Source organism: Oculina patagonica, chromosome 9 (genome assembly GCF_052425735.1).
Source record: "Oculina patagonica isolate OP01 chromosome 9, crgOcupat, whole genome shotgun sequence".
In the NCBI taxonomy this organism is placed as follows: Eukaryota; Metazoa; Cnidaria; class Anthozoa; order Scleractinia; family Oculinidae; genus Oculina; species Oculina patagonica.
The window spans coordinates 29,843,252-29,865,936 of NC_135766.1; the positions used below are offsets into that span (position 1 = coordinate 29,843,252).

General features: G+C 38.9%; 1 protein-coding gene across 4 annotated transcripts; it reads right to left on the bottom strand.

Annotated features, from left to right (window-relative positions):
- Positions 1-9,425: 9,425 nt before the first annotated feature.
- LOC144664721 (uncharacterized) lies at positions 9,426-17,776 on the bottom strand. Of its 4 annotated transcripts, XM_078525923.1 has the most exons (5): positions 17,629-17,776; positions 16,754-16,848; positions 15,068-15,161; positions 14,007-14,100; positions 9,426-12,073 (listed from the first exon to the last, which is right to left on the bottom strand). In XM_078525923.1, exon 5 carries the CDS (start codon positions 12,057-12,059, stop codon positions 10,710-10,712), a length of 1,350 nt encoding a protein of 449 aa, XP_078382049.1. In that variant the 5' UTR covers positions 12,060-12,073; positions 14,007-14,100; positions 15,068-15,161; positions 16,754-16,848; positions 17,629-17,776; the 3' UTR covers positions 9,426-10,709. The 4 variants fall into 4 exon arrangements, with proteins under 4 accessions (XP_078382049.1, XP_078382050.1, XP_078382052.1 ...); XM_078525924.1 differs by lacking the exon at positions 15,068-15,161; XM_078525926.1 differs by lacking the exons at positions 14,007-14,100; positions 15,068-15,161.
- Between the last annotated feature and the right edge of the window lie 4,909 nt (positions 17,777-22,685).

The following is a 22,685-nucleotide window of genomic DNA, read 5'->3' on the forward strand; positions in this document are numbered from 1 at the left end:
GGAAAACCCGATGGCATCCGATTTTCACACGACCTTTTTCTCGAGAGGCACTGAAAAATTGTGCATTTTGCTTCAAATCATGTCAAATATACCACCAAAATTACGGAAAGGAAAGTATTTTCAACAAAATAATCAGCAAATGAGTCTGTCTTTGTCCCAGCCAAAAACTAAATCTAAGGAACATCAACAAAAAAACCTTGTTTATTCGAATAAAAGGTAACCATTTACAACGCGTTCTTTGTTATTTATCGGGTTCTTCTTTTCAACCAGACATTGAACGTTTTTTTATACTTTTCAAACACGTTGTATCCTGTTTAGAAGTTATTCATTGTAGTTAGCTAAATATAAAGTTTACCCTGAAAAATTTAAAATCAATGACATAAAACCAAAAGCCTGAAGTTAAACACTTCTGTGATCAATTTGTAACCGAGAAATTCCCAAATCTTGATCGTGTAAACGACAGTTCACTAATTTCTTTCTTTTCTAACCGCGTAGCTTCATTGTGAATATGCCTTTGTGTAGAGCGGTTGATAGCTGAAAGCTAGCCGCAAACTACTTTGTTCGTAATTCGGTTCTAATTTTTCCCACAATATGCATAATCACGATCTAATTGAGTAGAATGGGACTAGCGCTCTATATACATTCTCTAATCAAAATATAAATGACATCTTTAAAATTTAAGTGTAAGCCGTAAATATAATGTTTATTAATCGTAGCATTATATTCACAAGACACGTTTTATTACTCGATTCTTTTTAAGTCGTGTTACTGAATATTGAGAGCCAGACTAAGTAGATGAATTATGGCTGGCTTGTGGTGAACATAAACAAATATCAATTAACAATTTTATATTATAAACAGTATCTAAGCAGGGCGCGGGTCTATTATATAAACACATCGTGTTAAATAAACGACTTTCGATCGTTTAGGTCATAAAATAAATCGCTTATTTCTCGGCTCTCTCAATAAAACACACCTTGACTTAAGTCATTATCTGGTGAGTTTACTCTAAGCATATATTTCATCGATATTTTTTTTTTAGCATGAAGTAACTGTTTTAATATATCAATATTCAAACGGCCAGTCAATTTGTCTGGCCATTCACAATATAATAGTCCTGAAGTTAGCCTCATAAAAAATCTATGGGTCCTTATGCGCAATTTGAAAATTGTTCCATGAAATTCTATTCGGAAAAGTCATTTTAAACATAAAATGGCGGACTTGTCTTTATACTATTTTTTGGTCAAAAACTGAAAAATCTTGTTTAAATTTCATGACTATATTTTGATCTGATTTTGACGATGTTAGCTTATAGTTTATATGGTTTAACAAACTCAGCTTTGAAATTAGTTGATCAAACTTAACGGATTATATCATGCTAAACGCCTGTTTAAACTCACGAAGGTAACCATGTTAAAAATTAAGTAGCATTTGAAATAAGTATATATATATCACTTACCCCGCCTTGTGCGTTTTCACCAATCCTTGCCTTTTTTCAACTTTTCGCAAAACATGACATCGAAAACCAAGTCTTCGACAGGCAACCTTTAACCACAATTATTTTTTTTAATTTTTTGATCATTATAAATTGCGTGCGACTTTGCTAGTTATGATACGTCATCGATAATCAGTGAATTAACGATCTATTCGAGTCAATTACTTTGATCATTTCCGAAACATTAAAGTGAAGCAGCGTGTTTTGTTGCCTTGGTTACCACTATTGAGAAAGTGAGGTGCAGAACGGTTTATGACGTCAGATAAGGAAATTAAATGATCGCTCAAACAGCTGCCTCAGTGTAAAATGTATATTCAAAAAAACTGTTGATCTTATATACTCAATATGACAGATAGTGATACATAAATCACTCAGTTGTTTAGAGCGCCCAACCGGTATCTGGGAGGACATGGGTTCGATTCCCGTCGGGGACTAAGTTTTTTTCTTAATTTGTCCCATGCTCGTGTCATTGTTGAACAATTTAATTCATTATTGATCACCGAGCTCAAAATTTACCATCTTTATTATTTACCACACACTTGATGATTTCGACATTGCTGATCCTAGCATTTATGCAGGACGCGTGTCACATATCAACCTAGTAAATGGCCCAGCTCGACACGAGTCTCTCGTAGCTCAGTTGGTTAGAGCGCCCAACCGGTTTCTGGGAGACCATGGGTTCGATTCCCGTCGGGGACGCAAATTTTTTCTTTGTCTCATGCTCGTGTCATCCGGCCCAATCCCCTACCCGGTTGCAAGGAACTAAGAATGCTCGTGTCATTGTTGAACAATTCACTTTATTATTTATCACCGAGCTCAAAATTTACCATCTTTATAATTACTTACTATCACTCAGTTTGTTGTAATCCGGAGGACAGCGCAGGGGACAGGTAGCTATTGTAGGCGCTATGAGTATCGCTACTCCTCCTAGATGAGATGCTAGTCCATCGAAGCCAGGCTATCTCCGGTCACTTTCGAGTGACGTGTCACGCGTACATGTCTGACCACAGGCTTACCATCCTATGTTTGTGAGGTCACAGCATGCCATATAAATATTTAAATTTCTTCAGTAATTGCTATTGTATATATTTTATATTGTATATATTTTTAAGCTTAAAAGCTTTCTAAAATCGGCTTTTACGACTTTTATTTGTAATAAAATGAAGAGGAAATAATTTCGCATTGTTTAAGTTTGTTTTTATGCCGTTTTCTTGGCGATTTGTAGCGCGCGAGAGCAGTTCTGAGAGTTTAAAATTTCGACTAAGTCTAGCTTGAGTCTAGCTGAGATCCCCCACCACAGCAAAACATGACAAAATGATGTCAAGATGCTGTTGCGTTCTTGTAATTAAACGATTTAGCGTATCATAATTAATAATCATCCAAAATAGAAAATTAATTTCTAATGAAATGTCTGAATTGTAGAAAAGGATGAACAGCAGAGAAAAACCGATAAACATCGTCGAAACTTCGGGGGCAACCTAGTGTCAGCTATTTCTAGTACTAAGTAGTAATAGGGCTGCCACGTTAGCCCACATGGGTCATTTTTCAAGATGGCCGCAAATAACATTCGAGAAAGTGTGGCGTCACAGGCAATCCCAAGACGTCATGCCCACCAGTGACGTCATGGGGGTTGGTTTGACGTCACGATGGGGGTTTTGCCGCCCGCCACCGCCGCCGGGGATTCTAGACCTAGCGGGGGGTATGGGAGCTGAAAAGGTTTAGCTAGGGGCTTAGCCTAAGCGCTGGGCTTAAACGCTTGGTGGCTCAGCGGGAACTTGCGGGTTTAGCCCTGGAAGGTACAGCCCAGCTTGTAACGCGCAGACACAATCGCCTTCTTCTCCGGGCCCCATCAGCCCGTACTTTCCCAGTCCAGCGGCAGGGAGTCCGAACTACCAGGTACTACTCACCAGAAAGCCCAGCGTTTTTGCCAAGCTGCGTGGCCGGCGTTTAAAAGGGAGGGAGAAGGGAAGTTTGAGCGTGAAGCACGATCGTTTAGGATTTTCCCGACCCCCCCCCCCCCCACCCCCACGATCGCACTTCGCGCTCGAACTTCTCTTCTCCCTCCCCTTCGAACGCCGGCCATTCCCCCACCTCCCCCTCTTATTCCCCCACCTCTCCAAGCTACTCTCCGCAGTCGCCGTCTTATTCCCCCTAGTTTCCCCTCGTATTTCCCATCATCTCCCCCGTGCTCTCCCATCTCCCCCCTCCCTCTTATGTTTTTCAGGCTTCAGGTATATAAAAGGGTATGGAAATCTGTCATTTAGGTTTTTAAAAGGGCCTTTAATTAAAATATTTCGAACAGATGCAATTTATGGGTGTATTATGTTAATTTATAAAGCGCTACATGAAAATGACAAGAAAATGTCGTCGTCGTCGTGTTCTAAGTCTATTCCATGTCTTTCAGGTATACGAAAGGGGTACAATTTCTGTCAAAATGGTATACAAAAGAGTAAGGGGTAAGAGCTCGGGGCGGAACCTCCTCGTAAAAAAAAAAAATTCTGAGTACCCCCCCCCCCACCCCCCCGGGAATCCATTTAGGTGGGCAGGGGCCTGTTTCGTTAGAAGCCCTGAAAAGGCTTTTCGGTTCTTTTCGATTGTATTCGCTTGTTTTCAAAACAAGAACGAGGAATTTGCGCAGTTTCATGTCCTTTACACCCGAAAACGCCCAAAGACAAACGCACCCCCGACTCGAACTCGCCCAAGATTGCAGAATCCTTTGTCACGCAACATTAGAGCACTACAGGCAAAAATAAAGTTACCAAAGAGATCTCATAGCATGGTAACAGCTTGCTCAAAGCTAACAAAAACCTACTAAAACTTTAGCTCTATGGGCTCCTGCTCTCAAGCTGACCCCGCCAGAGAAAAACGGAGTTGAAATTATCTATATTTCAGTTAAAACGGACGTTTCACGCCAGTTTAAAACAAAATGGCACGCGTTTTAAACATTTTTACGAGGTTTGAGTTTAATTTTCTCGAGAACGCTTTAGAGTTTTATCACAGGGTCAGTAAGAGAAATGAATTTCAGTGAGATTTTTTGTATAGTATATAAAATGTTACCGAACTATAAGTAGATTTTTGGTACTCAATTTTTTATTTGTATTCATTGCTCGAACTTTCAGCGGAATCCGTCTTAATAGTGTTGCACGCACACTACTCAGGCCACTCAGTGAACAACACAGGAAAGATTTATTACCTTGATTGCACTGAGTCCACGAGACAAGTTTAACTGAAATTACAAGTACAAAAAGCTCAATTATTGTCATGCACGGAAGCAGTTCTTAACGCCAGAGTAACAATCTGTATAACAGAGGCGGCGGAGCGTTTTGGAACGTGTGTGTGTATGTGTGTGTTTGACGTGGTGTGGTTGTTTGTGTGTGTGTGTGGGGGGGGGGGGGACTGTCCCAAAAATACTCGGCAGTTTTTCATATTTGGAGCACATTTTTCCGTTCTGACAACGTTTTGTTTTTAAAGGAGTTTCTGGACCGAATATTTCCGAAGATTCTCCGATTGTTGTTCCAAAGCATATGAACGTTTCCGATCATTTCTCGAATTTTTCCGAAGAAAAACGAAGTTTCCCGAAGACTACCAAGGAAGTTTTAGAAATGTCTGAACTCACTCACGAGACGGAATATCTTCACAAAATGATTTTACGCTGCGAACGCGATATTTTTGAAACCAAAACGTGGTGAGGGGCTCAAATTTTCGTTTGGGGGGCTACAGTCCCCTGTCCCCCTGCCCCCCTGCTCTGCTGCTTCGCTGCTACGCCGCCTATGTATAAATCGCAAGAGTAAGTAGACATTAATTAATGACGGCAACCCTAAATAGCTATAAGCTAATAAGCTTGTGGCGCTCCTAATTAATAAATACTGATAGAGTAAAAAATAGCGAAATGTTATATATCCAAAATTTAAAATTTATGAACTGTAAAATTGCATATAAATGAAACAAGTTAAAAATTTACTTAACTCAATCATTGAATTACATAGACTTTTCTTCAAGCAGAAAAAGTATCCTTGTCAATAAATTTCTAATGGCAAATTATTCCAAAGTTTTCATAACATAAGCTTGACTTACTTGGAAAGCAAACTACACTATTAATATAAATGAAACAAGTTAAAGATCTGCTGAACTAACTCAGCAAATGATTTCAACCGAGTTGTTCTTGAAACATTAAATTACGTTGACTCTTCTTAAAGCAGAAAAAGTATCTTTAGGGAAGTGGTCTAACAAGTGTACTTGACGAGGACCCACCTTGTGTAGGGGTAGGGGGCTATGCAAGATACCACCTGTCTGGTAGGCCAGTTGAGACTTTCATATTAGGCAAGCATGAAGCTTGCCTTGCTGGAGAAATGGCACAAGGAGGTTGAAATCTTTTTCTTAGTTTCTACTCCTGATAGAGTGGGGGCTATACAAGCAAGACACCATCTTTTAAGGTGGGGAAAGGGGGGTACATGAAGAGACCATCTGTCTTTTTGCAGAGTGGTGGGTCCTGTCTGAGTACAATAGTTTTGACCATTTCCCTTATGTCTATAAATTTCGAACGACAAGGTTTTCCAAAGTTTTCATAACCTCACTATTTAAAACTCTCCCCCTCCTATTACACGAATATACTTTCTCGGCATACTTGGTAAACAGACTACACTATCACCGCAATCAACTAATATTATTAATAAGAAATGAAAGTATTAACTTACCAACGATTGTGGGTAAATCCTTAAGTCGTTAAGCGATTTGTACTCCTTTCTTCTTGATCTACTTTAAAACTAGCACTTAAAGACGAAAGATATGATGGATCATGAAATGAAAGTTGATTGTATCCAGATACCCTAATTATTGCAGCGGTAACTGAACCTCTATATCACATGCAAAGTAAGTTTCCTAAATCAATTTCGTATTGGACACGAATCAGATGATTTGACGGATTTGTTTAATCGACACTGGCTTTACTAAATGATGGCCAGAACCACCGTTATCTCTTTAGTTTAAACTTTGACCACTACATACCCAAAATGCGCAGCACCTTTGAAGGATTGTCGACTTGACATGATGAGCTTCATGCGACTTTGAAATCGTTGACCCCTGCCGATGTTCTGCAGTTTTACTGCAGAACATTAGCAGGGGGTCTAGATTTTTCGACACGTATGAATGAAATTCCTTGACGCCTCTTCGCCAGAGATGTGTTAAGGAATCAACATACTCGAATACCGATCTGTCAGCAAATGGTCAAGTAAACCAGGTTGATCGACAGAATACAGGATAAAATATACCACAGTACAGTCGAGAATGCCGGAAAACAAGGATGCAAACAGACAACATTCACCAAGGAAACTAGCGGATTTACTAAAGACGACAATAACCCAAAATTATTTGCAAAACCGACCAATTGGCCATGGGATGTAGTTCAGGAAGCATGGCGGCTTATTCGGTTACGAAACAAAACAACTTCCGGCGCTAAATTGTGTTCTTGTAAGAACAAAATTCTCATTTAGATAAAATGTTATTCTTATCCTCAAAGAAACGGGTTTCAAAAAGCGCAACGGCATCTTAACTCGCGATAAAGTTTCAGACGCTTAAAATGTCTTACATCGCAAAACGCGGGAACAAAATAGATTTACACATGAAAATTACAAAAGCCTCAAAACAACATACTAGTATACCACTGTAGATACCGGAAGCGGCGTGACGGCTTTTTCACTCGCAAAACGTTTCTTTTGGGCTAAACACGATGAAGCTTTGCGGGACCCGGAACGTAACACTGAAATGTAACATGTTTAAATACTCAACTTAATGATTGAGATAATCAACTTGAGATAGGTTGACCGTCATTAAATAATTAGGATTCAACCAATTGCAATATTCAGCCTGGAAGATTTTAATTTTAAATGTCTACTTTTTAAGCCTCAATTTGAGTTCCCAATGAAACACCCGGAGAATTAGAATTCCCTCAGATCCACAGCCTAAAAGGCTAAGCTGCTCTGCTGCTTCACGGATAAAGCCAAACAATATTTGGTTTAAAAGATTTAAAGATTTAAATAAATGTTTTTAATTGTTTAAAGCCTGTCAATTGAAGTTCCCAATGAAACACCTGGAGAAAGAATTCTCACAGAGCCACAGCCTAAAAAGGCTACGCTGCTCTGCTGCTTCAGGGAAAAAGCCAAACAAAATGTGCTATTAAAGATAATTTTAAATTAATGTTCAATGTGTTTAAGCCTAAATTTTTAATTTTAGTTCCCAATGAAACACCTGGAGAAAGAATTCTCACAGAACAACAGCCTAAAAAGGCTAAGCTGCTCTGCTGCTTCAGGGGAAAGCCAAAAATATTTGCTGTTAAAGATTAAATTAATGTTCAATGCGTTTAAGCCTAAATTTTTAATTTTAGTTCCCAATGAAACACCTGGAGAAAGAATTCTCACAGAACAACAGCCTAAAAGGCTAAGCTGCTCTGCTGCTTCAGGGGAAAGCCAAAAATATTTGCTGTTAAAGATTAAAATTAATGTTCAATACGTTTAAGCCGAAATTTTTAATTTTAGTTCCCAGTGAAACACCTGGAGAAAGAATTCTCGCAGAACAACGGCCTAAAAGGCTAAGCTGCTCTGCTGCTTCAGGGATAAAGCCAAACAAAATGTGCTGTTAAAGATTAAAATTAATGTTCAATACGTTTAAGCCGAAATTTTTAATTTTAGTTCCCAGTGAAACACCTGGAGAAAGAATTCTCACAGAGCCACAGCCTAAAAGGCTAAGCTGCTCTGCTGCTTTAAAAATATTTAGCCAAAAGATACTTGGTTCTAAATATTTTAATTATTTCTTTTTAATGTTTTAAGCGTGAATTAGAGTTCCCAATGAAACACCTCGAGAAAGAATTCTCACAGAGCCACAGCCTAAAAAGGCTAAGCTGCTCTGCTGCTTCAGGGAAAAGCCAAAAATATTTGCTGTTAAAGATTAAAAATAATGTTCAATGCAAAAACCTGCATGGAGAAAAAATTTTCACAGAGCCACAGCCTGAGGAGGCTAAGCTGACCAAACAGTATTTGGTCTTAAAGATTTAAATTTATGAGTTTAGCTTCCGTTTATAAAGTTTTAAATTTTTCAGTGTATTAAGTGGACAAAAAATGTATCAATAAATGCGAAACCTTGAAAATATACAATTTCGTAAGTTGATACATGCCAATTTTTTTCTAATAAATGTTAAGAACTGAAGCATTTAAAAAGCAATCATGAGGACTTACATTTTCCATGTCGTCGATTTCCAAACAGTCGATATCCTCATGTAGTCGTGTGAACGTTTTGATTTGCAGCGTGACTAAGAAACTGCAGCGGCGTTCGCACAAGATGGCGGGAAACTCACTTCTTATCACCATTTCATCGAAGGATGTGAATTTGTAAGTCTCGGACCGCGTGGAACTCCACTAAACCGCTTAATTTATCGCCTTTCGGATTTTCCCTCGCCGGAGGTTTGGTCAGAATACAAAAAGAACGAAAACGATGTCTCTCGCCGATCGACTTTCGCGCCATATTTACGATCGGCTAGATCGTAGATTGTTACCTCCACGAATTACATCTAATACCGGGCTCTGTGCTGGCTACGAGTTTTGAATAAGTCTGCAAGGCAACTCATTTGAAACACCACACCGATTTGTAGTCTTAGAAAGCGAAGGTTCGAACACTTTGTGACGAGATGACTCACGTACATGCCGCCATTCTATCTCACCCTTGTTTCCCGTATTATTAGTTAGATATTCACACCGCATGATCATCTTCCATAAATGTCCAGATTATCTGGTCTTTTTCATTTACTCACGCCGTGACATTTGCGACACCACAATTACCGCAAAGTACACGGTCACGACAGATCGCTAAAACCACTTAACACTACTGACCGGAAATTACAACCCATACCCTGCTGCGGATTTCAAAGTCGCAAGAAGCTCGTCATGATATTTGACAATACAATCAAACCCGTGTTAAGAAGTCATCCAATATCAGTGTTCACCCTGTATTAAGAGACAATTTGACGGGGATTTCGCATATTTTTGGTCTAAACTGTTCTAAAATAAGTGGTAGGCAGCTTTACCCATACAAAACATTATATATAAACATTTAGTTAAAGATATAACTTTTATTTGGGAATAGAAATCAAACTTCGGCTTTAAATAACGATATTTTTAAAAGCACCCGGAAACAAAACAAAACGTTGGCAAGCGTTTTCAAATTGCAATCCATTTCCATCGGCAGAAAAACGCGCTTTACAACAGTTTTAGTGCTCTAAAATAGCAATTGTTAATAAAATAAACCATTTGTTTTAAAGCTTCCTACGACACAAATATAATTTTTGGCTGTTCAAATCCGTGATATAGTCCCTTAAGTGAATACTTCTCAAGTCTTAAGCTGTCCAAGCCCCTATTTGACGGAAGCGGACACTTAACGATACCGAATTCCCGAACTAAGAGAAAGTTGATTCTTGTCATTCTTTCCTTGTGGACTAGTTTAGAGTAATCCCTGTTCCCACTATTTCGAGCACTTCTTTGTGGAAAAGCAAATGACTAGCACTCTTTTGGTACAACAAAATTAAAATTCATTTCGCATAAAAACATGTTTTGTAAAATGAAAAATGTTTCCTTTTTAACAATTGCTGTTAGTCTGCTGTTTTTTCGACGATTTCGGATAGACAAACACTTAGCTAGATATTTTCACGATGTATTTCCTTGTTTTTGCTTTTCATGTGATCTGTATTAATTTTGTATTAGTCTCTACGTTACTACAGCCTGCAAGCTGTAACGTGGAAAACTCTATCCAAAATTTAAGGAGACTTTGGCCGTAAAAAACCTTTTGGGCACCTCTGTTATACCCATCCATTGACCAATTCCCTGAAGGGTATCCACCCATTTTATGTTTTGCTGTATATGACATGATGACATAGACTGTATTTAGAGTTTCCTTGAAACTTAAACAATTACTGAATCTGATACTATAGCTATAGACACTTTTTCCAACAAGTAAAGGGGTTTTCGCCTCTAACTTTGATCGACATGTTAAAGTGAGCTACTCCACTCAGTACATCAATTTCTAACACTGCACAAATTAGCTTACAAACTTTATAAAACTACCTTAAACACGTTCTATTGTCTTGTTCATTAATTAAAATCATATTGAAATGTTCGTAAATGGAGTATTTTAAAAAGGCAAAGGATCAGTTTAGCACGTCACAAAGGTCATACTATTTGTTTTGATTTCCTTGAGACGGAAATGGAGATGGTCTTTCTTGTAGTTTTAGCTCTCTTTGTGCTGCATCAATCTTGTCTGATAGCTTCTCTTTGAACTTCGATGCAGTTGGTGGCAGGACCTTGATATCGCTTGTTCCAACCTTTACCGTTTCACTGAATTCAGAAGGGACCGTAACGGTTGCCATCTGTTTCCAGTTGATTGACTTTCCACATCCAAATGAAGAACTGTGCCTCTCGCTTTTCACTTTCTTACCACCGCTCTTGATGATCTCAAGTTTGCCATTACCAAGCCATCTGAAGGAGAAGGTGCCCAGAACCGCGTATGCTGAATCTCTGAAGTCGTTGACGGTTGATGGTCGCTTTCCGCAGGTTGTGTCACCTTCGCACCCTTCCACCTTGGTCCAGATTGTACTGCAGTAAGGACATCTTCGCAATTCAGATACACCATGCTCACTCTGGTATCCAAGACATTCTGTTCTGATATCGTACAGTACCATGCGGAGTTGATTCACCATGTTGGCAACGTGGCCAGCCTCATTGGCAGCACCGTCACCATAAAAGGTAAAGTTGTTCTTCTTGGACATCCTCTTCTGGGCCTGGACAATTTCATCTGTCATGTATGCCTGGAACTCAAAGATAAGGTCAACCAGGTCCTTTCCACTGAAACCTTTTCTTGCTTCATCAAAAGCCCTCTTTTTTTCTGAAAACTTCTCAACTTCATCGCTGGTGGACTGTAGGATCTTCCTATGGTTGTTGTGGATTTTAAAGAGCTTAAAAAAGTTTTCACTGGTCACTGTCAGGTTATGTTCTTTCGTGCAAGTTTTAAGTATGCTTTGCAGAAGTGTCTTATCCGTCGTGCTGATGCTGGAAAAGACAACCGTGTCGATACCAAGCTCTTCATCTATTCGCGCTGTGAAGTCCTTCTCTTTCCAGTCAACCATATCCATGTGTGTAACAAGAACCGCTACCACGTCCATAGGAAGTTCCAGGAAACGATCGGCATATTTGCGAACATTGTCGACCACATTATCAATACGAGTTTCAGCCTTGACAACAATGAAAATTCTTGAGACGGGTCTGTAGTTCAGTGCCCCAGCTATCCAAGTATTGTGTTCCAGTTTATCTTTCAATGCGTTACTGCCGGGTGTATCGGATACGATGAGGCTGCCGTCAGGGACCCAGAAAACTTTCGAAGTCTTCGTGAAACTCTCGTTCGCATCTGAACTCATGCCTTTTTCTCCAGTCAGTTTCTCTGTTATAGTAGACTTGCCAGTGCCAACGTCACCCAACAGAACTATATAGGGCGGTTTTAGGTAATTCCGAATCCTCTGAAGCCACGACATGACGGTTATCACACCTGAAAATTGGGAAAAATTTAGAACTTAACTGAAACGAGAACCAAAATGGCATTTCGCTCAGACAAATGACTTATTTAAATTGGCGGAGTGGAATTTCCCTTCCTCATACGATAAATTCTCATCTAAGTTATAAAAATTTTCATTCACAAACGTTCTTATTTCGTTTTCTCACGGACCGGTTTATTTTAGGACTAAGATGCGATTCAGTTTACATAAGGGATTATAACATCCCATATCACACAGCAACAAAATTATATATCAAATGGCAAAGCAAGCAATTTACGATGTGTTTGAAGCAAAATGCCTTTCGTTCAAAATATCTACACCCCCGTCGGCGTACATATGAGGGGGGGCGTTGGGGCCTGTAAGAAACCGAAAAACCGCACAAAAAAATCATGCAAAACCGAAAAACCGAAGTGAATTTCGATCAAAACCGAAAACCGAACATATCATTCCAAATTCCGAAGCTCTAACTTTAATTGGCACCTCGAGATTTTGAAAGAAGGAAGAAAGGAATATTTTAAAGAGTCTTGACATTTTTGTTCATTAACGTGCTAAATTACACTGCTCTAACTTGCATTTTAATCATAAAAGCAGGTTTTCTTTCCACCAGCATAATCTCAGAGAAACCATAAACCAAATTGGAAAAACGGAAAACCACAGCAAATACCAAATCCGAAAAACCGCTAGTATTTTTGCCGGAAACCGAAAACCGTATGCTAATAGAAGGAAAACCCGAAAACCGAAGAAGACACCAAAACCGAAAAACGGCGGGTTTTTTGTTGTGAAAACCGAAAAACCGATCTAAAAAATGGTCAAAACCGAAAACCCCAAAGTCCCCCTCACATATCGATACATACATGATACATGATTCAACAACAACAACAATAAATTCGCCGGCCCAATGTCAGCACTGGCTTAAAACCCTTTTCTATGTATGGTGAGTTAGTTTGCATGCAGATCGTGAAAGATATACAGAGACGATTTGTTCTAGTACGCAATTAAATAACGAAAGGTCAAGTGTTATGTTACCGTAAATTGGAGTCTGTTGCTTTAATAAATCTAGAGATATACGCTGTGAAAGTTGACCTAAAATCACAGGGGCTATTCTATTTTTTAGGGGGGTGTTCTTTTCTCGAAAACAATAAAGTCAATCAATCAAAAATGTTACCATGGTTACTAGTTGGTTAAGGCCCACATACTGCATAAATATGGTGGAGATCGGCCGACTCCCTTCTACCGACCCCTACCTGGTTTTCTGAGGCAGCGACTCTAAATAGCTTTTGGCAGTGTGAGTTTTTTACTTTCTCTATCTTTCTTGTTATTTCTATGTATTATTATATAAGAATTAATTTTTGTATATTTTTTTCTGATTATTTTAATGTATGGTATTCTTTTTATTTGTCATGCGACTCTCATATCACTATCGTATGACCTAACAACAATAGCACTTTGATGACTTATTTGCTCGGGGAAATCCGGCTTAAAGTATTATATCATAGAAAGTCGCGCAATAGAATAAACGCACCACTTCTTATAAAAAACATATAATTTTCGATAAAATATGACCCTCATATGATTAGTAGCATAGGATTTGGGGATATGAGATTATTTTTGAAAAAACAATCGGTACCCTAGGCCTAAACTCCTATACTTCTAGCATAGTGGTCGCTTATGGGAGGTGGTCGCTTACGAGAACTTGGACCATAACGGTTCAAAATATTTCCTTATTAGAATATGGTAACTGCCGAGAGTTATCCCATGCGCCAATACCGATGCAGTGTATGTGAAAGGTAAAATAGAAACAAAATTAAGTCATTTTGGACTAGGAAAACGTGTAGTGGTTTTCATACGGTGTGAAGATCGAAAAGTCATTCCTACATAAAGATTTAATTTCGTAAATCAATAGTAAATCTTAATATATGTACTTACTTCAAAGTCCTTGTACCAGCAGTAGTTTTGCACGTCTAAACTTGAATGTGAACTTGAAGTACGTCGCTCCGTCTGCTATTCAAAGAAACGGCAACTGAAATGAAACAGTAGAGGATAACTGTTAAACTGATGCCGGATCGAAAATGATATGTGCAAGCGAAGCGTTTGTGTCTGATCAGATAACTCGCAACTGTCGGAGGTCCTGTATTCTGATTGGTTGTACAAAAGGTTCTGGAACAAGTCGCTTTTGAATTGAAAGGCCACGCCTCATCACGTAGTGGAATGAAAGTGAAAAGTGCACTGAAGCAAAGCGCTATCTAATTTCCTGATTTTCTTGGAATAGCTCGCGACTGTCAAAAAAACATCCACAGCGGTCATCGACTTAAAATATTGAAAAGAACTCCCGATCAATGAGCGAGCGAGAATTTTGAGAAATTAATCAGATAATTTATGCGGAGCTTGCTCTTACGTCAGGACAATTTCTCGGAATTGTTATTCTGGGCATTCAACATTGCGTAATCGTAGTCAACAGATTCTTGCAAAATAGACCTTACAGTCAAACATCCCGTAAGCGACCACCCAAAATACCAAGCATAGTGGTCGCTTATGGGAGGTGGAGGTAGATCGAAAATGTGGAAGGCACAACTGGAATTTCGCGGCTTTGCCTGGAACAAAGGTGAGATTTCAGGTTCTTCACGTAGTATAAACCGTCATCCTAGTTAGGAGACAGCACAAAGTCTGCAAGGCGTCACCAGCCCCAGGATTGATGCTAACGCTAAGAAATAATCAGATAATTTACGCAGAGCTTGCTCTTACGTCAGGACAATTTCGCGGAATTGTTATCCCTGGTATTCAGTATTGAGTAACCGAAGACAACAAATTCTTGCAAATTAAACCTAGTAAGGATGTGTAAAAGGTAAAGTAGGAACAAACCTAAGTCATTTTCTACTAGGACTGAAAACGTGCAGTGGTTTTCATACGATGTGAAGATCGAAAAGTCATTCCTACATAAAGATTTAATTTCGTAAATCAATAGTAAATCTTAATATGTATGTACTTACTTTAAAATCCTTGTACCAGCAGTAGTGTTGCACGTCTAAACTTGAATGTGAACTTGAAGCACGTCGTTCCGTCTGCTATTCAAAGAAACGGCAACTGAAATGAAACAGTAGAGGATCGAAAGTGATATGTGCAAGCGAAGCGTTTGTGTCTGATGAAATAACTCTCAACTGTCGGAGGTCCTGTATTCTGATTGGTTGTACAAAAGGTTCTCAAGTCGCTTTCGAAAGGCCACGCGTCATCACGTGGGGGAATGAAAGTGAAAATGTTCACTGAACCAAAGCGTTGTCTGATCTTCTGATTTTCTTGGAATGGCTCGCGACTGTCAACAAAACACTTACAGAGGTCATCGACTTAAATTATGGTTTAATTTTGTTCTCATGAAATGCGAGATGGCTTGTTTTTTCTCGCGAATGATGATTCCTTTAGAAGCTGTGAACCGTGATTTTCCAAAATAATTATCCGCGAAATGGGAAAGAAGTATTAAATTCATCGCGAACTGTGATTCTGGTAATGATTCATAATGTTGTATAAACCGTCATACTGGTTAGGAGACAGCACAAAGTCTGCAAGGCGTCACCAGATGAAGCGAATGCTAAGAATTAAATAGATCATTTAAGTATACGGAGCTTTGTTTTTCATGGTATTCAACATTGAGTAACCGAAGACAAACAGATTCTTGCAAACTAGACCTAGTAAGGAAGTTCATTAAACAGTCGTCTATGTGAAAGGTAAAGTAGGAACATATATAAAGTCATTTTGTACTTTTAATAAACGTGCAGTGGATTTCATACGGTGTGAAGATCAAAAAGTCATTCCTACATAAAGATTAAATTTCGTAAATTGATAGTAAGGGCCGAATCGCACTAGCGGACAAGTTTTAAATGTCATAACATTTTTTACAAAAACAAAATTGTCGCGACAAGTCAGAGACATTTTGAAGAAAAAAAAAAGTGTAATTATTAGTACAATAGCTCTGCACGTGCTTCTGCCATCCCTGTACATTTCTCAGCACGGCCGTCTTGGGCAAACATCAAATATGCAGTACAACGCGGTAAAAAATCTAAAACAATTGGCATTTAAAGTACGCGTTCTCATGCAGTAGAATAATGAGTCGTCTCAAGATAACTTTTTCTTTTCTCATTCTTACATTTGGCCGAAACACTTCACTTATAAATATGCTTTGCCTCTCGCGAAAAGATTTTGCGGCTGGATTACGATAGTGAGAGCCACATCACGGTGCATACTATCCCAACAACTTTTGAGTGCGTGTTGTTTTTCGGTGCAATTTGGGCCAAACACAATAGCCAATCAACAACGTATTGTTATCTGGCATTACGAGGGGCATGGGAATGCGACTTGTCATAAAAAGTCCTGCCTTGAGGCAGGACTTCGGCCCCTTTGATGATTTGTCCGTTTTGACAAAATTTGCCCTTGTCCAACAAGTCGTTCGCACTTGTTTTTGCAATTGTTTGACAACATCTATCGCGCGTGCAACGCGGACCAATCATAAGACAACTGCTTCTTTGTTTTCCTGAAATGTTGGACAAGTTCTAGGTCTCAAAAAACGCACTCGCACTTGTTTTCTGTGACAAGTGACACGTTAATGATGAAATCTATCAATTGTTACAAAATTTGTCCGCTAGTGCGATTCGGCCCTAACTCTTTTTTAAAATAGATGTACTTACTTCAACGTCCTTGTACCAGCAGTAGTGTTGCACGTCTTTAACTTGAATGTGAACTTGAAGCACGTCGCTCCGTCTGCTATTCAAAAAAACGGCAACTGAAATGAAACAGTAGGGAATTGACTGTTAAACTGAAAGCCGGATCGTAAGTGAAAGGTGCAAGCGAAGCGTTTGTGTCTGAACAAATAACTCGCCACTGTGGGAGGTCCTGTATTCTGATTGGTTCTCCAAAAGGTTCTCGAACATCACGTGGGGGAATGAAAGTGAAAATGTTCACTAAAACAAAGCGTTATCTGATTTCCTGATTTTCTTGGAATAGCTCGCGACTGTCAACAAAACACCCACAGAGGTTATCGAATTTTGTTCTCGTAAAATGTGAAATAGCTTGTTTTTTTCTTCTCGTGAATCGTGATTTCGTTAGAATTAATTAAGCTGTGAACCGTGATTTTCCAAAATAATTTTCAGTAAAATGAGAAAGAAGTATTAAATTCATCGCCAACAGTGATTCTGGTAGTGATTCTAAACGTAGTATAAACCGTCATACTGGTTAAGAGACAACAAAAAGTCTGCAAAGCGTCACAACCTGTCAGACCAAAGCAAATGGTAAAACTAATCTCATTAATAATTTATCAGATAATTTATGCGGAGCTTGCTCTTACTTTTCCCGGAATTGTTATTCCTGGTATTCAATATTGAGTAACCGAAGACAACGGATTCTTGCAAATTAAACCTAGTAAGATGCGTAAAAGATAAAGTAGGAACAAACCTAAGTCATTTTGTACTAGGAAAACGTGCATACGGTGTGAGGATCGAAAAGTCATTCCTACATAAAGATTTAAATTCATAGATCAATAGTAAATCGTAATAGATGTACCTACTTCAACGTCCTTGTAACAGCAGCAGTGTTGCACGTCTTAAACTTGAATGTGAACTTGAAGCACGTCGCTCCGTCTGCTATTCAAAGAAACGGCAACTGAAATGAAACATTAGAGGATAACTGTCAGACTGATAGTCGGATCGAAAGTGATATGTGCAAGCGAAGCGTTTGTGTCTGATCAGATAACTCGCAACTGTCGGCCTCCACCCATGCTTACTTGATAACACGTCCACCATCACCGTCAATAGATACCTGTATCCGCGATTAGATTTGGCAATGTTGATGACTTCGATGAGATCAGCTGCCCATTGTTAATCGATAACAAAAACGAGGATGCAAATTAGATCAAGTGACCTGAGAGGGTTATTTTTAACTTAAAAATCATTTTAGAAAAATGGCATCACTTTTTATAGTTTCTGGTTGCTGCTGTTAGCTTTGTGAGCTTAAGATTATTACGTACATCACTTCTGTGCCCGGACTTTGTGACAAAATTTAAAATAACGGTCTGAAAAAAAAAGACTATTTCTGGAGGACTGGGTACTAGTACAAAATACCGTTTATTTCGAAATTAATAAGATATTTAACAAAGTCCAGGCACAGATCTTTTTTGCTCTCCTAAGAACTTGCCTAGTTACAAAAAAGCTAGAAGACTGATGTTTTAAACTGGTGCCATTTTTCCTCAAAGATATTTTAGAAATAATTGGCCGCAAAACGTCATGTGACCTAATTTGCATACGTCATTCACATAAAAAGAACAAAATGTTTTTTCCATAATTATTACTTTGGCAAAGTGTCAGACTATCATGGCTAAAACCTCAGAAGATAGACCACTTCCATAGTTTTTGATAAACAATATAATTGAAGACTCCATGCCTTAATTGTCCTGAGACGGGCGGCAAAATCCCCCAAGCCAAGCCAGCCATAAAAAAACAATGACGTAAACTAACCTCTATGACGTCACTGGTGGGCATGACATCATAGGGGTTGCCTATGACGTCTCATTTTCTCGAACTTTATTGGTGGCCGATTTGACAAGTGGACCAAGTTGGCCTAGGGGTACGGGCAATTTTTTGTCGGGGGGGGGGGGGGGGCAGTGAACCATTTGCCCACAAAATTCCCGCAAGTTGCCAAAATTTTTACGAAACAGTCGAAAAGAAAAGAGGGTCATGCAATGCATTAAGTGTCATTGCCAGAGAAAACCAGGCCATGCCAAAAGATGGGGGTCAGCCGATTCCCCTAATATTTTCAGCATTTGTAACCTATCAGATAAGATTTAGATTGGTGGCATTTAAATGATTTTCTGCCTTTTCAATCCTGAGATTGACCACCCCCCCCCCCCCCTAGTTTTTGGCACAGAAAGTGCCAAAATTCTACATAAAAAAGACCAACTTCTCGGTAATGGAAACAGATCTTCCTTTTGCATTTCGTGCACAAAATTTTTTCTCAAGGTAAATCAACTAGTTGTTAATGTTTTGCATGCTTAGAAACAAATTTTCAGTTTAACTGTAATTTTTACCATATTTACCAAACTAGGTAGGTAGCTTGTGCCTTGCCACAGAGTTAATTTCGTGGGTTTTCAAATTTATTTTTTTCGAAAGTGCGATGGTTTATTTTTTATTAAAAGCCATTTTATAACAGTCCATACCCTTCTTAATCAAAAACAAGAATTTATTGATTGGCAGAAGAAACTCTTTTTCCATGAATTTAGTTAAAAAATGCCTCTGATCGCTCTTATGGCCATTTTCCCGCCAAAATTAAATCACCAGATTATCACATAACATCGATAAAATTACATTTCAAATTGAAAAACTTGTATTGTAATTGATTTGAAAAGAGTAGAAACTTCAGCAAATTTGTTAGAAATTGATTTCGAAATAATTATGTTAATTAAAGTTAATAGATACAGCAGGCCGTGCATGAAATCATTGTGTATATATATTTCCCGCGAAATTTAGTCGCATTATGTAAGCATTACTTGGATTTTCTTAGCCTATATCTAGATTAGTTTGGTTTGTCTGAAAAGCGAGAATATAAACCTTATATATAAGGCGGTCTTAGTAGTAATGTTTCAAGGTATTAAAATAAGAAACCACGTGACGTTATTTCTCCCGGTCGACATAACTTTTGTCAGTTTCAGTTCATGTTATCCCGTTTCATACGGGACTAGCACTCTTATAAATATGAATTGTTCGTCTTCACAAGAATCACCTTGTAGTCTTCTCGGATATAGTACAACTATTCTACCGTTATAGATGCTTGTAAACAAGACGTTGCTGCTCACTTACTAGGTCTTGGTGTGAGTGGCAAGAGAGGAAGGCGATCTCAAAGTTCAGCAATCACTGAGATGGAGCTCATTTTATGCAGATCAGGGTACTATAACTTATCAGAGGATAGAGTAGCAGGTATGAGTATCTGTCAAAAACACTATAAGAGAAGTAGGAGCCGACTGCATGCGACTGGCGACCTTGACAAATTACCTGTTGTTATCATTGCACAAGGATAAATGTAAACAGGTTAATGACCTACGCCGTGTTTGTATGACCTTTGTAATTTATGCATTACTGTCACGCTGGTTGTAATTTGGGCTCTTCTCTTTTCAGGTTCGTCTCGAATTCTTCTCATCCGAAAAGATACACAAACGCACACAAGACCCAGGTAGACACAGGTAGAAGTTTAGCTGAGCAATTTTTAATCTTGAATCAATATAGGAAGCATTTTTTGGCTTTTACAATCTGGCAAATCCCAGTTCCTCTAGATAACCGTTGGTACTAACCAGGTTTCACCATATTTCCATTAATTTGTTCAGTTAAGTCATTTCTTATTTATATTTCACGTTTCAGTCAGCTGTTTTTGTGAATTGTTGCACAGAGCATTATAAGCTATGTAGGACAGAGGGCTGTTACATGCCTAGAGGCATGTAAAACAGTGATACACAGTTTTTTAATGGCCACACCCAGCTCCTCGGAATCGATTGGTAGCGCGAGAAATAAGTGGGCTAAGTATTTCATTCGCACGATTTTCTCTAAGAGTTTCTATAGTACAAATCTTTTTACAGTACAAATGAAATCTGCTTCAAGGTTATACGTCCACACATAAATTTACTTTGTCTGAAAGGTACACAACAAAAAACACAGTTGTTTTGCCACCGTCACGATCTTTCATAGGATTGACTAGTCGTTTGTGCTACAAAAAGGAGAATTTTATATCTTAATTTAATTCACAAATATTTTGGAACTAGAAAGGAAACCAGAGCTAGTTAAATAAGTTTTCTCATAGTGGCGAATCATGAACAAAAGTGCGCGCATCTAAGCATCCTATAACGGATAACGATTAGCTTGACCCCCACTTTTGGTAAAATAACAGAAAAAAGACAAATATTAATTATCGTGACCTGAAACGAAGATTTTCTTTATTTCTTTTATCGGTAAAAAACTATGCCCATGTTAATTGATGAACATTGTGCTTCCATGCAAATTCACACACGAGTTGGGACATATTTCAGTTTTATCCAGTGATCAAAACCAAAATGCAGTCCTCGTCAAAGATCAAACCAGAGATGTTTTGTGTTTTTTTGTACATGTCAAATGAAGACTTCAACATCCCCCCCCCCCGAGCATACCCAGGGCATTTATCTCATCAGTGTGCCCAGAGGTGAGGGGGGGGGGAATTTGACCTCAATAGTTGTTATTGTGGTGGGGAAATTTGAAGTTATATAAAAGGGATGGTGGGGATTTTAGCAAATTGCCTCCATCTTGTGTTTATAATTCCTTGCGGTTTTCCCGGCTTCGATAGCGGCTAGGACGATAAACTGTTTTATTTTGTACATTGTGGCTGCTTCTTTTGTGACATTGTGGCCATTGTTCTGCGTTTGAAGTCGAATATATGTGACCCTCCACGGGAAAATAGGGAATAAGGTGAACGCACGCGCACGGCACGGAAGCAACACGTTCGCACGGTCCTAACACGACACGCTTGTCGTGCGATTATGCGAATTAAAACAATTGATTTTCAGCAACGTGCTTGCGGCCTTTGTTTCCATTTGGCTAACACGGTAGAGCTTTGTTTTATAACACGGTAGATGGACACGGTTATTTTCAACACGGTAGATTTCTTAACACGCTAAGCTTCTTAACACGGTAGATTTCGTAACACGCTAGACTTCTCAACACGGTAGATTTCTTAACACGCTAGACTACTCAACACGGTAGATTTCTTAACACGCTAGAGTTGTTAACACGGCAGATTTCCTGCATGCAACTTACCAGCCAGATTACATCGCTGGGAGAATCGTTGTTTTGCTCTAAATATCATTGCCTTTCTCACCTAAATAATTATTTTAGTTCTAGTGAGCTGTAAATGAAAAAGTTTTGTTCTTCGGAAATCCACTTGCCCGCGCAGGCTAAAAAAGCTTTTTGGAACATTCAAGCCGGATCGAAGTCCTATTGTTTTAGTTATTGTAAGCTGTAGATGAAAAAAAGTTTTGTTCTTTGTCCGTCCGTGGTTTTGACAAGCAAAGTGAATAAACGGGAAATTTCCAGTGTAAAATATCAGAATATTCGAGCTTTCTCTTATGGAAGTGGAAACAACTAAGCTTCCCTGGTAAGTACGAACAATAGTAATGAAATTGCTCGATCATTTCCCTCCCCGGGGAAGTTAGGGTTTGTTGACACGGTCATCGTGTTAAAATTGTGCACGCATTAACACGGTGACCGTGTCTCGATGACCGTGTTATGATTACCGTGTCAGGATGACCGTGTTAAGATGACCGTGTCACCGAAACACGATGACCGTGTCTTAACACGCTCCTTTGTTTTAAGCGTGCGAGGAAAAACATTAGCTTTGCTAGTTAATGAGGAGAGTGACTTACACGGTGCTACCGTGTTGAGACACGTATCTTTTGTTTAAACGTGCGAGCGTGCCGTGCGCGTGCGTTCACCTTATTCCCTGTTTTCCCGTGGAGGGTCACATATTGTTTAGTCATGAATATTTTGTGTGTAAAATCACACTCTGAAAAGAAATACACTTTTTTTCATTGCTTATTTTTCCATTTACTTCCCG

What these genes read in the sequence shown, in the direction of transcription:
- LOC144664721 (XM_078525925.1), bottom strand. Translation starts at nt 12,059, where the DNA reads ATGTCGTGGCTTCAGAGGATTCGGAATTACCTAAAACCGCCCTATATA.